The sequence below is a fragment of the Panulirus ornatus genome, chromosome 48 (assembly GCF_036320965.1).
Source record: "Panulirus ornatus isolate Po-2019 chromosome 48, ASM3632096v1, whole genome shotgun sequence".
NCBI lineage: Eukaryota > Metazoa > Arthropoda > Malacostraca > Decapoda > Palinuridae > Panulirus > Panulirus ornatus.
This window is the reverse complement of record NC_092271.1, coordinates 24145522-24163300: the sequence shown is the minus strand read 5'-3', so window position 1 is coordinate 24163300 and position 17779 is coordinate 24145522. Positions and strand designations below refer to the sequence as shown.

Genomic DNA, 17779 nt, shown 5'->3' with positions numbered 1-17779 from the left:
ACCTACACAGCTTTCCATGGTTTACCCCAGATGCTTCACATGCCCTGCTTCAATCCACCGACAGCACGTCAACCCCGGTATACCACATCGCTCCAATTCACTCTATTCCTTGCCCTCCTTTCACCCTAATGCATGTTCAGGCCCCGATCACACAAAATCTTCTTCACTCCATCTTTCCACCTCCAATTTGGTCTCCCTCTTCTCCTCGTTCCCTCCACCTCCGACACATATATCCTCTTGGTCAATCTTTCCTCACTCATTCTCTCCATGTGCCCAAATCATTTCAAAACACCCTCTTCTGCACTCTCAACCACGCTCTTTTTATTTCCACACATCTCTCTTACCCTTACGTTACTTACTCGATCAAACCACCTCACACCACACATTGTCCTCAAACATCTCATTTCCAGCACATCCATCCTCCTGCGCACAACTCTATCCATAGCCCACGCCTCGCAACCATACAACATTGTTGGAACCACTATTCCTTCAAACATACCCATTTTTGCTTTCCGAGATAATGTTCTCGACTTCCACACATTCTTCAAGGCTCCCAGAATTTTCGCCCCCTCCCCCACCCTATGATCCACTTCCGCTTCCATGGTTCCATCCGCTGCCAGATCCACTCCCAGATATCTAAAACACTTCACTTCCTCCAGTTTTTCTCCATTCAAACTCACCTCCCAATTGACTTGACCCTCAACCCTACTGTACCTAATAACCTAATAATATATATATATATATAATATAATATATATATATATATATATATATATATATTTTTTTTTTTTTGCCGCTGTCTCCCGCGTTTGCGAGGTAGCGCAAGGAAACAGACGAAAGAAATGGCCCAACCCACCCCCATACACATGTATATACATATGTCCACACACGCAAATATACATACCTACACAGCTTTCCATGGTTTACCCCAGACGCTTCACATGTGAGGTGGTTTGATCGAGTAAGTAACGTAAGGGTAAGAGAGATGTGTGGAAATAAAAAGAGCATGGTTGAGAGAGCAGAAGAGGGTGTTTTGAAATGGTTTGGGCACATGGAGAGAATGAGTGAGGAAAGATTGACCAAGAGGATATATGTGTCGGAGGTGGAGGGAACAAGGAGAAGTGGGAGACCAAATTGGAGGTGGAAAGATGGAGTGAAAAAGATTTTGTGTGATCGGGGCCTGAACATGCAGGAGGGTGAAAGGAGGGCAAACCACCTCACACCACACATTGTCCTCAAACATCTCATTTCCAGCACATCCATCCTCCTGCGCACAACTCTATCCATAGCCCACACCTCGCAACCATAAAACATTGTTGGAACCACTATTCCTTCAAACATACCCATATTTGCTTTCCGAGATAATGTTCTCGACTTCCACACATTCTTCAAGGCTCCCAGAATTTTCACCCCCTCCCCCAACCTATGATCCACTTCCGCTTCCATGGTTCCATCCACTGCCAGATCCACTCCCAGATATCTAAAACACTTTACTTCCTCCAGTTTTTCTCCATTCAAACTTACCTCCCAATTGACTTGACCCTCAACCCTACTTTACCTAATAACCTTGCTCTTATTCACATTTACTCTTAACTTTCTTCTTTCACACACTTTACCAAACTCAGTCACCAGCTTCTGCAGTTTCTCACATGAATCAGCCACCAGCGCTGTATCATCAGCGAACAACAACTGACTCACTTCCCAAGCTCTCTCATCCCCAACAGACTTCATACTTGCCCCTCTTTCCAAAACTCTTGCATTCACCTCCCTAACAACCCCATCCATAAACAAATTAAACTATGGAGACATCACACACCCCTGCCGCAAACCTACATTCACTGAGAACCAATCACTTTCCTCTCTTCCTACATGTACACAGCGAACAGTTTGAAAGATATATATATATATATATATATATATATATATATATATATATATATATATATATATATATATACATATATATTATCCCTCGGGATAGAGAAGAGAGAATACTTTCCACGTATTCCTTGCGTGTCGTAGAAGGCGACTAAAAGGGAAGGGACCAGGGGGCTGGAAATCCTCCCCTCTCTTTTTTAATTTTCCAAAAGAAGGAACAGAGAAGGGGGCCAAGTGAGGATATCCCCTCAAAGACTCAGTCCTCTGTTCTTAACACTACCTCGCTAACGCAGGAAATGGCGAATAGTATGACCATATACATATATATATCGAGGATGTAAGGCATGTGTACATGTAGGAAGAGAGGAAAGTGATTGGTTCGCAGTGAATGATGATTAGATTAGGTTAGGTTAGGGGCACGTGATGTCTCCATAGTTGTTTAATTTGTTTATGGCTGGGGTTGTTAGGGAGGTGAATGCAAGAGTTTTGGAGAGAGGGGCAAGTATGCAGTCTGTTATGGATGAGAGAGACTGGAAAGTTAGTCAGTTGTTGTTCGCTGATGATACAGCACTGGTAGCTGATTCAGGTGAGAAACTGCAGAAGCTGGTGACTGAGTTTGGTAAAGTATGTGAAAGAAGAAAGCTGAGAGTAAATGTGAATAAGAGCAAGGTTATTAGGCACAGTAGGGTTGAGGGACAAGTCATTTGGGAGGTACATTTGCATGGAGAAAAACTGGAGGAAGTGAAGTGTTCTAGATATGCGGGAGTGGATTTGGCAGCGGATGGAACCATGGAAGCGGATGTGAGTCATAGGGTGGGGGAGGGGGCGAAAGTTCTGGGAGCGGTGAAAAATGTGTGGAGGGTGAGAACGTTATCTCGGAAAGCAAAAATGGGTATGTTTGAAGGAATAGTGGTTCCAACAATGGTATATGGTTGCCAGGCATGGGCTATAGATAGAGTTGTGCAGAGGAGGTGGATGTGTTGGAAATGCGATGTTTGAGGACAATGTGAGGTGGTTTGATCGAGTAAGTAATGAAAGGGTAAGAGAAATGTGTGGTAATAAAAAGAATGTGGTTGAGAGAGCAGAAGCGGGTGTTTTGAAATGGTTTGGTCACATGGAGAGAATGACTGAGGAAAGACTGACAAAGAGGATATATGTGATAGAGGTGGAGGGAACGAGGAGAAGTGGGAGCCCAAATTGGAGGTGGAAAGATGGAGTGAAATAAATTTTGAGTGATCAGGGCTTGAACATGCAGGAGGTTGAAATGCGTGCAAGGAACAGAGTGAATTGGAACGATGTGGTATACCACGGTCGACGTGCTATCAATGGATTGAACTAGGGCATGTGAAGCGTCTGGAGTAAACCACGGAAAGTTTTGTGGGGACTGGATGTGGAAAGGGAGCTGTGGTTTTGGTGCATTATACATGACAGCTAGAGACGGAATGTGAACGAATGTGGCCTTTGCTGTCTTTTTCTAGCACTACCTCACACACATGCAGGGGGAGGGGGCTGTCATTTCATGTGTGGCAGGGTGGCGACGGGAATGAAGAAGGGCAGACAGTATGAATTATGTACATGTGTATATATGAATATGTCTGTGTGTGTATATATATGTATACGTTGAGGTGTATAGGTATGTACATGTGCATGTGTGGACATGTATGTATATACACATGTATGTATATACATGTGTATGTGGGTGGGTTGGGCCATTCTTTCGTCTGTTTCCTTGCATGGCAATGTAAATTATTTCAAGATTAATCTGAGAGTAAAATTTATAATGAATTCTATGTACACTTTGTCTATGCAAATTATGCCCTCTACTACACTTTAGCAATGACATAAGATATACATATTAACCAATATTTTTTTTTTTTTAACTAAAACTACTTAAATTAGCCATCATGAAAAGCATCTAAGTTCAGAAATATATGCATAATAAACTGTCATACCTTACCAAGTCAGTCAGCAAAGTGTGAACATAGCAGGTTTCATAAAATCTTTATAAAAAAACTATGTCATGTGCTGTAAAGGAGAGCCTAAAATGTGGATGAAACTGTACATAGGATTCGTTTATTGATGAAATGTAAATGCATCAGCTGACTCCTAAGAAGTGCCTATATCTAACATTCTTATACAACAAAAGAATGTCCCCTTTCTCCCTCTCTAGCTACAAAGTTTTCTTTATCTGTCGGAGGTTTCCTTATGAGAACAAGGAAACAATATCAAAATCTTACATGTTTTCCATCAATTTCATCTGAAACATATACCTTGTCTTTTTAGATACACTTCATAATAAAAGCTTCAATGGTTCAATGTGCATACATAAACATATCATCAAAAAAGTTTTGAAATATGAAAAACTGTTTCTCTCCAGGGCAGAGTCCTGCATGCCTTGAGAGAATCTCTAGGATTCCTAAAGATAAGAAGCCTAATTCTGATGAGGCAAATGCCTCTCATCCCTCACTAACCACTCACTTGGTGATAGAGGCCAACTAACTTAGCCCAGGCCTGTCCATTGCTCAATCAGCAACCTCTACTTAGCACTGATCTCATTGTCACCTACTCACTGGTACCAACCTCCCTCATACTTTTCAAAACATCCTGTGAGGATTAAGAGCAAACTATCATAGAAGACAAGGGTTAAAGGAAATCTCTCACATAAAAAAACAAAAAGGGGCAAGTACATGTTGTATACAGGCAGTATAGTAGTTCCAATGGTGCTGAATGGATGCTATTCTTGCACCCTACATACACAAGTTCAAAACAGGGTGGATGTGTTGGAAATGTAATATCTAAGAACATAAAGTGTAAAGAGGATTGACCAAGTAAAGAAAGACAGTGTGAGACAGAGAGGTGTGGCAGAAAAAAGACCTTGCTATTTCAGTATTGGCTCTTTGCTTTACTTTGCTCATGTGAAAAATGGTCAATAAGAATGAAAAAATAAAACACACCCTAACCAAATAAAAAACTACTTTTCCAAGGTAAGGTGGAAGAAGCTGGAATAAAAAAGATAAATGCAATAAAATGTTTGTGCAAGTCTGGGATCTAGATGATTATGAAGTAGGTTGGTACCAAAGACCAGAGAATGATAATGTCATCACTGAGTGGAGGTTGTTCAGAGGATGAACCTGAGCCATGCCAGTAAGCCACCATCACTGAATAAATGACTAGCAAGGAGTGAGGGGCATTTGACTCAACAAGAGACTGAGGGTTAAAAGGTTTCTTTGGTGGGGGTTAAGAGGTTTCTAAAACTCAGGTATTCTAGAGATCATTCCAAGACTTGCTGAAGAATCCTACTCTGGAGAGAAAAAAATCCCTTGTATAGCAAGGCAGGCACTGCTATTCTATGGAAATAAGCAAATTGCAGCCTCTCTGAACTAGCAAGAGAAAAGAATGAATAACCTGCAAATACTTCAATGCATAAGTCAACTTCAAGAGTTATTTAAAAATGCAATATAATGTTTAATTTGTATTTCTTAGTTATGAAAAATAAAGTGTGCATGTATATTCTCAAAGTTACTGACTGACTAGAATTCATGAAGAGATGCAAAAGAGACAAAAAGAAAAAGAACAAGTAGAAACTCATTAGACTCATGTGTAAGTCCACAACACTCAGCCAAGTCAGGCTCTCTGATGATGATGCACACTTTAATAAAATAATGTCATACTACAAACACATCTTGTCAGACTAAATTCAAGGAAATCAAGTATCTTCCCAAGTAATATTGTACTTTTAGACAACTCTGACACACATAATCGAGCAATCTAGCATGTGGCCAAGTAGCATTCACAGGTGTATATATGGTTAGACTTAATGCCTAATCAAAATAGCAATAGAATGATACAAATGAATGATAATACCTGAACTGGCTGAGAATCACATTCATTCCAAAAAAGGTTGACAAAGCAGTATAATGAGATATACTAATTACTTAAGGTTGAGTTTTAAAAATCTGAACTTCTAAAAACTGAAACTCCCAAATATAAAAGTCCAGCACATTCAAGGTCACTGCTAACTTGGATCACGAATTTCCAGTATCATCCACTTCGTTTACCAAGCACTGCTAAAGCATACATCATTGTTTTCACAATTTGAATGCATGGCTGTTAAGCTTCATGATTTTTTCAATTATCTGAGCGGTATTTCTAAAAATTGTACCCTTATGATGGCATCCAAAATATGTACAACTGAAAGTGCTACATGTAGTGTTGTATGAAGAAGCATATTTCATTTACCTTTAAGCAGAACACAGAATCATTCTGAAATTAGTTTTCAGTGTCAACATTTACCTTTGGGTTCTTGAGGGATGGTGATGTGATGCACAAACACAATCCAGAAAATCTGGCTTTAGAGACATGGGCCAACAGACTGCAATCAGAATAATGTATATCATACATTATACCGTATGTGCTCTACATGACTAAACAATTCAGGAGACTTTTATCCATGTATCCTTCAAACAATTCCTTCATACCACATATCCTTTTCACATCAACATTCTTTATCTATTCCCCCACTTCCACCTATATTCCATTAATCATCCATACTTCCTGCTCGTATCTTTAACCGTCTGATCTGTGGAAAAACACAATCTCACATCCACAGATCAGAGCTGGGATAAGTACTCCATAAAGGAAGCTCCTTACACACTCATAAGTTCTTCCCATTTACCAGAGCTCTCAGTACATGCCACACTTTTATCCCTTGCATGTATCTGTTCTTAACTTTTCTCAAAACACTATATTCAGTGATTCTTCTTTGCTGTTCTGCATGTCAGCAGGTCCAATTTCACGGATCTATCTCTCATTAAAATCCTTTTCCATATCGGAAAATTTTTCCTAGCTCAAAAATCAAGTATTGATGTCCTCTTCCCTCCTTATCATATTTTGCCTTTCTATTTTCCTCCTATCATATCTTTCAATACTCTTCCACTTTGCAATATATGTCCTATCCTGTTCTTTTGTCTGTGAACTACTACTATGAGTAAACTCTTCCACCTTACCCAAATTTTTGTTGTTGTTTTGATGTTCTACCCAATTTATCTTCATTATTCTTCTCAAGGTCCACATTTAAAAGCTTTCAAAGCCCATGTTTCTCCTCCAGAAAGGCCCATGCACCCTATGATGCTTTTACTATCCACATCTCTAGCCTATGGTCAAGCTTGCATATAAACGGACTTTCTCTTTGTTTAAAGTTGCCTAGCCTGAAGCAATTCTATTCCTCACTTCAGCCTTACAGTCTCCATTGTAAAATATAACAGTTATCAAATAACTCATACACTTCACTTCTTCACATACCTAATCTTTAATGTATACAGTTACAGTACCCATTTCTTTCCCCCCTAATTCTCGTTACTCTCATTCTGAAGACATTCACCTTCACTCTGAAAGAACTTACTTTATCAGTCACTGGATGCCTCTTTCTGTAAAACTGACAGATGTACTATCATCATCGCAAAACCTAGCTGCTTTAAACCTTTTAGTCTGACAAGTGAAAAAGATGTATCTCTTAACCAAATGAAGACAGTATTGGAAATATTTGAGAAATATATATAAAAAAATGTATGAGCCATTCAAACATTAACAGCCATATAACCAAACACTTCACAAACATTTCAACTTAAATGCAGTGCTTAAGCATTACATCCTGGCATGCCATCTCCGTTGGCCATTCAAATCCACAGCATATTCTATGACGTATTGCGTCATTTTCATGTTTCATTTCCCAACACTTTGCTTGGTGATTTACTCTTCCTCTAATATTACATTTAAAGTTACTCCTCATGGTCCCTTGATATGTCCAAATATTATAGGTTGTTTATATTGCCATAAGAAACCCACAAAATCCCATTTGTATATTGTGTAGCAAAATATAACTGCAACACTTTCCATCCTGCCCAACCATGGTACAGTAATACACCACAATCACTCCACTTATCATCATACATATCCCATCCACAAGAGCATTAACAACCCTAGTGATAACACTACACAGCCTTGATAAATTATAAGTTTACTCTAAAACACTCATTCCTATCATCATCTATTCTCACACAAGCACTAGTTCTGTTATATAAGCTCCTACCAGTATTTGTAGGTCATCCACTCCAGCATAGACAGAACTTTTCAAAACTCTTTGCTCTAATTCTAAATGACCTTTCTAAATCCACTAAACAATCATTCTATTATCTTTCTTTACTCTAGAACTTTTTCTCATCACAAACTTTCATTAAAAGACCATATAGTTTGATTGAAGAATTCAAAGGAAATGGTACTAAATCAGATTTCTTTCATGAGAAGCTGAATGCTAAGTTTCAGAGTACATTCACGGGTGAAAATTTTTTTACCTCCAATACTATCATGACGAGATGAAGGACTGCGAATGGAAAGTACTAAGATCAATACATAAAATATAAATGAGCTCAAGAAAGATATACATTGCACAAAATAAATGGCCCAAGAGATAACACAGGTTATATACCTAAAGAAAGTGTAGAAAAGCTGATAAGGACATTAAAAACAAAGCTTAAGCACTTGCTGGAAGAAGGATTTTTTAGAAGGAAGTAAACAAGAACTGCATGCATGTTATGAGACAATAAGACAATATATTAACTCATGGGTTAGTTTTACAGACAAGGACAGTCTGTGAACTTCTGTAAAAGATAGCAGCAAAGCAAGTGGATGAGTGCCTGCAAAGGAAAGGCAACAAGGATTCAGAGTAAGCAGGTCTTATACCAAAAGTCTTGTGGACTTCTGTGAGATTGATCTTAAAGTCATTATCAGTAATGATCTCAAATCAATTAAACAAGATATAGCTGCTGCCCAAAGAACACCCAGTCTCAGGATTCATACCAAGAAACTTTCATTATAAAACATCAAACACCATATAAACCCTCTATATCTGACTTTTACGACCTCAGCTTAACCCTTAAATGCTGGGTGACTTCCTATGTTCCCACCACAAAATGGAAAAAGTTTTCAAATTTTCTATGTCCCTTCATAAAATGACAGAAAATACACGCATAAGTAAAGTATATGTGCAAAAAATAAAGATATGTACAAACAAGTGTGATGATGCTATTTATATGGCTCTGGCCTTTATCAAAATCAATGAGTAGATCACATGGTCAAGGTGGCAAAGGAGGGTGGTGGAAGGTGGTGTATGGTGGAAGATTAGTGCAGGGGGATTAGCTATTTGTAATTACCTATTTGCACTGTACCGTACAGGTAGAGAGTTTTACACTTAAAGGTCCCCATCAAATGAATCTTCCTACTATCATACAACCTTTTAATTTTCTGCTTGCTGACTGCTCTTACTATTTCCACATTCATCAGCCATCTTATACCATAAGAGTAAATCTTTACATAATTCTTTATCAATTTTTTGCTTTATTTAATGCTACTTCCTCTGGTCATTTTATCAATACATCTTTCAAACAAATACAATCAACCTAGCCTTCCCTGTTATCAATGACAGAGCTCTTTCTTGTAGAAATATAAGTGGCTAATTAAACATAACCTCCTTTCCCTAAAAACATGTTGTTTCTCATATACATAATTTCCCCTCTGTGGAAACTCATCCATTTGCTTTCAGATTATCTTTTCCAGAACCTTACAGACCACAATCATCGTGAGAATGGTCTACATTTGAGCACTTCTTAGTCTCTTTTCTTAACATTTGCCCTTTCCCACTCCCTTGGCACTTCAAGAGGTCTGTTTCATGTAATTGTAAGCAGCTTTAAAATATTTCATCAGGATTGTGAGCCTTGTATGGCTCAAGACCCTTCAGTATTTTGGTAATATCTCTTCAAGATGTCTTAATGTTTTGTGAGACCTCTTCCCCATTCCATCTCACTAGTTTTGGGGCTACAATGTCCTCTGCTGCAAAAACAAATTTGAACTTGTTAAGTTCCTCACATATCCTTATAGCACCCTTAACAATTCATGCCTATGAATTGCCCTGGGGATAGGGGAGAAAGAATACTTCCCACGTATTCCCTGCGTGTCGTAGAAGGCGACTAAAAGGGGAGGGAGCGGGGGGCTGGAAATCCTCCCCTCTCATTTTTTTTTTAATTTTCCAAAAGAAGGTACAGAGAATTGGGCCAGGTGAGGGTATTCCCTCAAGGCCCAGTCCTCTGTTCTTAACGCTACCTCGCTAATGCGGGAAATGGCGAATAGTTTGAAAGAAAGAAAGAAAGAATTGCTCAGCCTGAGTAACTGCATTTTTAAATGAAAATTTACTCCTCATAAATTTTTGAAAAAATTTTGGATTTTCTCTTACCTTGTCCACAATATTCTATTAAAAGAATCTTTGTTCCTCCTTTCATATCCTGCTATACTCGTTCTTTGCTCTCATAAACCTTTCATATGATGATTGGCTGGAATGCTACCTATATCTTTGCCACTGTACAACTCCCTTGCCTTTGACTTTTCTGATTAAACCATTCTTGCCTCTTTCTTAACCTTCCCTTTGTATTAGAGACTAGAGGTACCCATGTTCTTGATCCTTCATTGTAAATTTTAAAAATCCTTTCATCACAATGATTTGGTTTCTGGCTCCTGAACTCCATCTCCCAATCTCTGGTACCACAGATATTGTTGAGGTTTCCATGATTATTCTCTTTATGTCAGCTGAGGTGGCAAAGGCAACTGAGACCCTAATCAAGGTCATCCAATTAATGCTATATTTATTCATCTATTTATCTATTTGTTTATTTATTCATCATCCTTAATCACCATTTCCCGCATCAGTAAGGTAGCTCCAGGAAACAGACGAAGAATGGCCCATCCACTTATATACACATTTATATTTATATTTTATTATACTTTGTCGCTGTCTCCCGCGTTTGCGAGGTAGCACATAAACGCCCATACACGCACATATACAAACATATACACATAAACAGACATACATATATATATACACTTGTTAATTTTCATACTTGCTTGCCTTATTCCATTCCTGTCACTACCCCGCCCCACAGGAAACAGCATCGTTACCCTTTGCTTCAGCGTGGCAGTGCCAGGAAAACAGACAAAAAAAGGCCACATTCATTCACACTCAGTCTCTAGTTGTTATGTGTAATGCACTGAAACCACAGCTCCCTATCCACATCCAGGCCACACAGACCTTTTCATGGATTACCCCAGACGTTTCACATGCCCTGATTCAGTCCACTGACAGAACATCAACCCCGGTATACCACATCATTCCAATTCACTCTATTCCTTGCACGTCTCTCACCCTCCTGTATGTTCAGGCCCCAATCGTTCAAAATCTTTTTCACTCCATCCTTCCACCTCCAACTTGGTCTCCTACTTCTCCTTCTTCACCCCACCTGACACACATATCCTCTTTGTCAACCATTCCTCACTCATTCTTTCTATACGTCCATACCATTTCAACGCACTCTCCTCTGCTCTCTCAACCACACTCTTTTTATTTCCACATTTCTCTCTTACCCTTTCATTACATACTTGATCAAACCACCTGATACCACATACTGTCCTCAAACATTTAATTTCCAACACATCCACTCCCCTCCATACAACCTTATCCATAGCCTATGCCTCGCAGCCATATAACATTGTTGGAACTACTATTCCTTCAAACACATCTATTTTTGCTCTCCAAGATAACGTTTTCTCCTTCCAAACATTCTTCATTGCTCCTAAATACTTTGCCCCCTCTCCAAACCTGTGACTCACTTCTGCTTCCACGGTTCCATTTGCTGCTAAGTCTACTCCCAGACATCTAAAACACCTCACTTCCTTCAATTCTTCTCCATTCAAACTTACGTCCCAATTTACTTGTCCCTCAACCCTACTGAACCTAATAACCTTGCTCTTATTCACATTCACTCTCAACCTTCTCCTTTCACACACTTTTCCAAACTCAGTCACCAGCTTCTGCAGTTTCTCCCTCAAATCAGCCACCAGAACTGTATCATCAGCGAACAACAACTGACTCATTTCCCAGGCCCTCTCATCCCCAACTGAGTGCATACGCACCCCTCTCTCCAAAACTCTTGCATTTACCTCCCTAACCACCCTATCCATAAACAAATTAAACAACCATGGGGACACCACAAACCCCTGCCACAGACTGACCTTAACTGGCAACCAATCACTCTTCTCTTTTCCTACTCATATACATGCCTTACATCCTTGACAAAAACTTTTCCCTGCTTCTAGCAGCTTACCTCCCACACCATATACTCTCAAGACCTTCCACAAAGCATCTCTATCAACCCTATCATATGCCTTCTCTAGAACCATAGCATCAGCCAGGTACCCATTCTCTTCATATCCCATCTCATCTCTGCTCTTCTGACTATCTCATTTACCATATAAACTTCACCATTACAGGATCACTTTTTCCACTTAGTGTTTCATATTCAATTTTTTTAAATATCCAAGTTAGTATGTGTGAAAATAAGATCTAGTGATAAGAGTGTATCAGTCCCTCTCATCCTAATGTGTTCAATGACATTCCGGTGTGTGGGTGCATGTGTGCAAACTCCACAAGTGAATTCAATAACGCATAACAGTTTACAAAAGAAATACACACATAGAAAAATCTCCGAGGTAGTGCCAGGAAACAGATGAAAAAAGACCCATCCACTCATATACACACATATGCATGCACACATACATATATATACACACAAACATATTCATACTTGCTCGCCTTCATCCATTCCCGGCGCCACCCTACCCCAAAGGAAACAGCATCACCATCCCTGCATCAGCGAAATAGCACCAGGAAACAGACATAGAAAGACCCATCCACTCACATACACACATATATACATACATGCACATACATATACAAATACAGATACATATACATACACATACATATATACACATGTACATATTCATAGTTACTCACCTTCATCCATTCCTGGTGCCATTTCAACTCAAAGGAAACAGCATCGCCACCCCCTGCATCAACAAGGTAACACCAGGAAACAGATGAAAAAAGGCCACGTCCACTCACATTCAGTCTCTAGCTATCATGTGTGATGCACTGAAACCACATCCTAGCCTCACAGACCTTTCCACGATTTATCCCAAATGTTTCACATGCCCTGGTTCAGTCCATCAACAGCATGTAGACCCCAGTATACCACATTGTGTTTCCTGGCACTACCTCACTCATGCATGATTTTTTTTTTTTTTTTTTTGCTTTGTCGCTGTCTCCCGCGTTTGCGAGGTAGCGCAAGGAAACAGACGAAAGAAATGGCCCAACCCACCCCCATACACATGTATATACATACGTCCACACACGCAAATATACATACCTACACAGCTTTCCATGGTTTACCCCAGTCGCTTCACATGCCTTGATTCAATCCACTGACAGCACGTCAACCCCGGTATACCACATCGCTCCAATTCACTCTATTCCTTGCCCTCCTTTCACCCTCCTGCATGTTCAGGCCCCGATCACACAAAATCTTTTTCACTCCATCTTTCCACCTCCAATTTGGTCTCCCTCATCTCCTCGTTCCCTCCACCTCCGACACATATATTCTCTTGGTCAATCTTTCCTCACTCATTCTCTCCATGTGCCCGAACCATTTCAAAACACCCTCTTCTGCTCTCTCAACCACGCTCTTTTTATTTCCACACATCTCTCTTACCCTTACGTTACTTACTCGATCAAACCACCTCACACCACACATTGTCCTCAAACATCTCATTTCCAGCACATCCATCCTCCTGCGCACAACTCTATCCATAGCCCACGCCTCGCAACCATACAACATTGTTGGAACCACTATTCCTTCAAACATACCCATTTTTGCTTTCCGAGATAATGTTCTCGACTTCCACACATTCTTCAAGGCTCCCAGAATTTTCGCCCCCTCCCCCACCCTATGATCCACTTCCGCTTCCATGGTTCCATCCGCTGCCAGATCCACTCCCAGATATCTAAAACACTTCACTTCCTCCAGTTTTTCTCCATTCAAACTCACCTCCCAATTGAATTGACCCTCAACCCTACTGTACCTAATAACCTTGCTCTTATTCACATTTACTCTTAACTTTCTTCTTTCACACACTTTACCAAACTCAGTCACCAGCTTCTGCAGTTTCTCACATGAATCAGCCACCAGCGCTGTATCATCAGCGAACAACAACTGACTCACTTCCCAAGCTCTCTCATCCCCAACAGACTTCATACTTGCCCCTCTTTCCAAAACTCTTGCATTCACCTCCCTAACAACCCCATCCATAAACAAATTAAACAACCATGGAGACATCACACACCCCTGCCGCAAACCTACATTCACTGAGAACCAATCACTTTCCTCTCTTCCTACACGTACACATGCCTTACATCCTCGATAAATTAAAATAAAACATAAAAAAAAATCTGTATAAAGAAGTGAGCTATGGCTGAGGCTTAGTCCTACAGCTAATGTATAGTTTGTATTTCTGAGGGGTAGTTAGGTAAAGAAGGAGGGAGAAGCACAGTGGAGGGTGATTCTCATGATGCAAATTTACTAAATGACACTTCTATCCACCTCAAGGAGATGGCCACAGCAGAAGTCTCCATAACTGGTGAAACTCCAGTGCCACTTCTTAGCCTTTAATGCCTCACCCCTAACAGCCCACTGGCAGAGGGCAACTCAAGGGCAGAAATGACATTTATCAGTATTCATTAGGATTAATTACATATTTGCAGTTATATATACACATATTTACATATACTGTATTCACACATATCTATATCTGTAATGTAAAAGAATTGCTTCAAGATGGTGGTATTCTCTAAAAAGATATCTACAATGACCATGGCAATATTTAGCAGTTTAACAATGTCAAAACCCTGGCGGGAGATTTGAATAAAGCCCACAAAATATAGCTCTTATATGAAGACACCTAGCACTGCATGAAGAGTCTCCACATAAAGACTCCTGGCATTTAAGGGTTATGGATGTGGTACAGTTCTGTTATCCAAGTTTCCAAAAAGACCAAGACAGACTTCTAAGAGTCTAAAAGAGGCCAACATGAATATTTCCAAGATTAAGACACAGGCCATATGAGGAATGATTAAACAAAGTGCAACTATCATCTTCACAGAAGCAAAGACTCTGTGGTTACTTCATAAGTTTCTAAAACATCTATGAAATTCTATAACACTGACAGAGATACACTGTTCAATATACACAGGAATCCAATAACCAGACACAATGGTCTATACCCTTTAACTGAAAGAGACTTCACATCAATACAAAGACACTTCATCACAAACAGGGTCACTGAGCAAGGAATAAGCTGTTTATCAATGCTATAAATGCCAAACATCAGCCTCATTCATGAGAAAACTAGATTTTTTCCCCAATGATAAATCATTAAAATCAAATAAATGTAGAAAGACTTTCAGTTCCTTCCTCCCCTTTACAAGCTGGTAAGTATTCTGACCCCTGTTTAATTCATGTTCTCTATGATAGCCATCTCAGCTATTATACTAAAAGAAAAATACAGAAGAAAAGTTTATTCTGATTAGCTATCTAATTACATCATTTCTATATTGTCGTGTCCAGCGCCCCTTGAGGAAATAACTAAAGGCCTTTAATCATATACTTTAACTCGTAATTCTTCATAGATGTGTTGTTATGCTGCTTACTGACAGATAAAACTCTAAAAAAAAAAAAAAATCAGCTAATGTTAAAGTATGTTATGCCGTTTTCATATCAAGGAATGAGCACCTCAAAGAAGTAAATTTAAGAGTTAGTCCAGAGCCTTGCAAAAGAGGGATTAACCCTGAATTTATATATAGGGGCAAAACACATCATGCAAAGCTCAAGATCTAACTCATTTCCTCGAGCTGGATGGTGACAGCACTTTCCCTATAGCAACAATTCATTTCTTGATAAATGTGCTACATGAGAACCTCGCTAATCTCTTTGACAAATTTAGAATATAAATTAGGAACCTATTCATATCTATACACATGGCAGATTGTCTGGAATACTAAATTGGTTTTTAATTGGTCAAATCAATAAACAACAAATCAAAGACACATCAGACAGCACAGTTATGTAGGCTCAGCCATTTTAAATACCATTTCCATTATAGCCAAAGTTCAGGACCCTTTGATTAAATAAACATATGTCACTCTAAATTCATAAAGTCTGACATTATGCTATAGTTAACTGGAATGCTGTGATATTTGAGTCTAATAAGTTCCTATGTTCAAAAGAAATGTCAACAATTTCTTCATGTATAGAATATTCAAGAGTTTGGATGTCATATTTCTCATACAGAAAATCTAACTTACAAACAGAAAATGTTAACTTACGCTGGCACTCATAAGGTTTGCCAGGAGTTTCCTCATCACCTTCAACTGGAGTTTTTGGCTGCACCTCCTTCTTCCTTCTCCCACGGCTGCTTGGAGTCTGACAATGCACAATAATCAGTTCTAGATTAGAGGTAATAGCTAACAAAATATACAGAAATGAGTGCTCGGTCTAAAAGACTTCTTAGCCTAATTCTAAGCTAATGAAACATGTTTCTTGATACTCTTCCCAAAACTACTGCTCCTGCTGCACACACCATGATATGGTTTCCAATTTGCCAACCCTATGAGTCTGATAATGTATTTTATTCATTATAGGGAAATGACTTACAGAATATATGGAAAAAAAATTGACTATGAGACTCCCTTTTCTTAGCCCAATTCTAGGTTAAGGAGACATTTTTCTTGATACTCTTTCAAGAAAACTGCTCTGGCAGCACACATCAAAACATCTTCCAATTTACCAATCAACCATTTCTAAATACATAAACATGTACACACACACACACACATCAACCAACTGGTTGATGATGACAGTGAACAATTCTTCATGAAATACCAAGGTGAAAAAGAGGCTGGTCAAAAATGATGTCCAGAAATACTGGTTTAGTGTAAGGGGAGAAGATGGTTTGGATGACCTAAGTAAGGAGACAGAATGCCAACAGCTTACAAAGATTAAAAAGTCTTCTCGATTATATGGGAAGCACAAAAGACAGGGGCCCTAAGAGAGTAAAACTCTTTCCATAATACCGAAAGAGAAATCACAATTGGTAAAGATAGGTCTGTCTATTGGTACTGCAGTCCTGGCAGTGTAGCACAGATGCAAGGCATGGACCGCAGGTATAAAGTACAGAAGATGGTGCATGTTTCAGAATTCAATACCTGAGGAAAATATATGGTATGAGTGCTGATCATGTAAAAAATGACAGGATATGAAAGAGATGGGAAAGTGAGAAAGAGTATGGTTTAGAGAGCTGAAGAGCATATGAAAAAGATGAGTGAGGAAAGGCTGACTAAGAGAGTAAACATGAAAGAAGTAGATGGGACAAGAAAAAAAGGGAGCAAATTGGAGATTGAAGGACTGAGTGAAAGATGTTCTGTGTAATTAGAGCCTGAGCATGCAAGAGGATGAGAGGCATACATGGAAAGCAATGAAGTATACTGAGAGTGACATGCTGATTGTGGACAGAACTAGGGCATGTGCAAGTGTTCACAAACCACAGATATGTCTGTAGGGTTTGACTGTGGACAGAGGGCACTGGTTTCAGTGCAGTATGTATGAAGGGCAAAGGGCAGATATGAGAAAATGAGTGTTTAAACGTAAAATTGTCCCAATAATGTATGGACGCAAGGCATGGGCTATAAATAGGGATGTACAGAGGAGGAGGCCATGAAAATCTTGAGAAAAGAACTCTATACAGAAGGCCTTCCAAACCTCAGATGAGTATAAAACGTCAAAGAACGATAAGGAGAGTTTCCCAGCCCAATAATATCATCTCTGAGTAAAGGAACAAATATTATGGAGATCACAATCAAATGCTTTCTCAATCCCCAAATGTACAAATATCTAAGACAATTCATCAG

At 39.3% G+C, this 17779-nt stretch overlaps 1 protein-coding gene across 3 annotated transcripts in view; it reads right to left on the bottom strand.

Moving 5' to 3' along the window:
* The window catches only part of LOC139763848 (zinc finger protein ubi-d4 B-like), a 105902-nt gene that overhangs the window by 73137 nt on the left and 14986 nt on the right, over positions 1-17779 (bottom strand). For all 3 annotated transcript variants that reach the window (XM_071690192.1, XM_071690193.1, XM_071690194.1), the window contains exon 6: positions 16199-16295. In XM_071690192.1, the coding sequence (XP_071546293.1) occupies positions 16199-16295 (97 nt within the window). The remainder of the gene's footprint in view (positions 1-16198; positions 16296-17779) is intronic.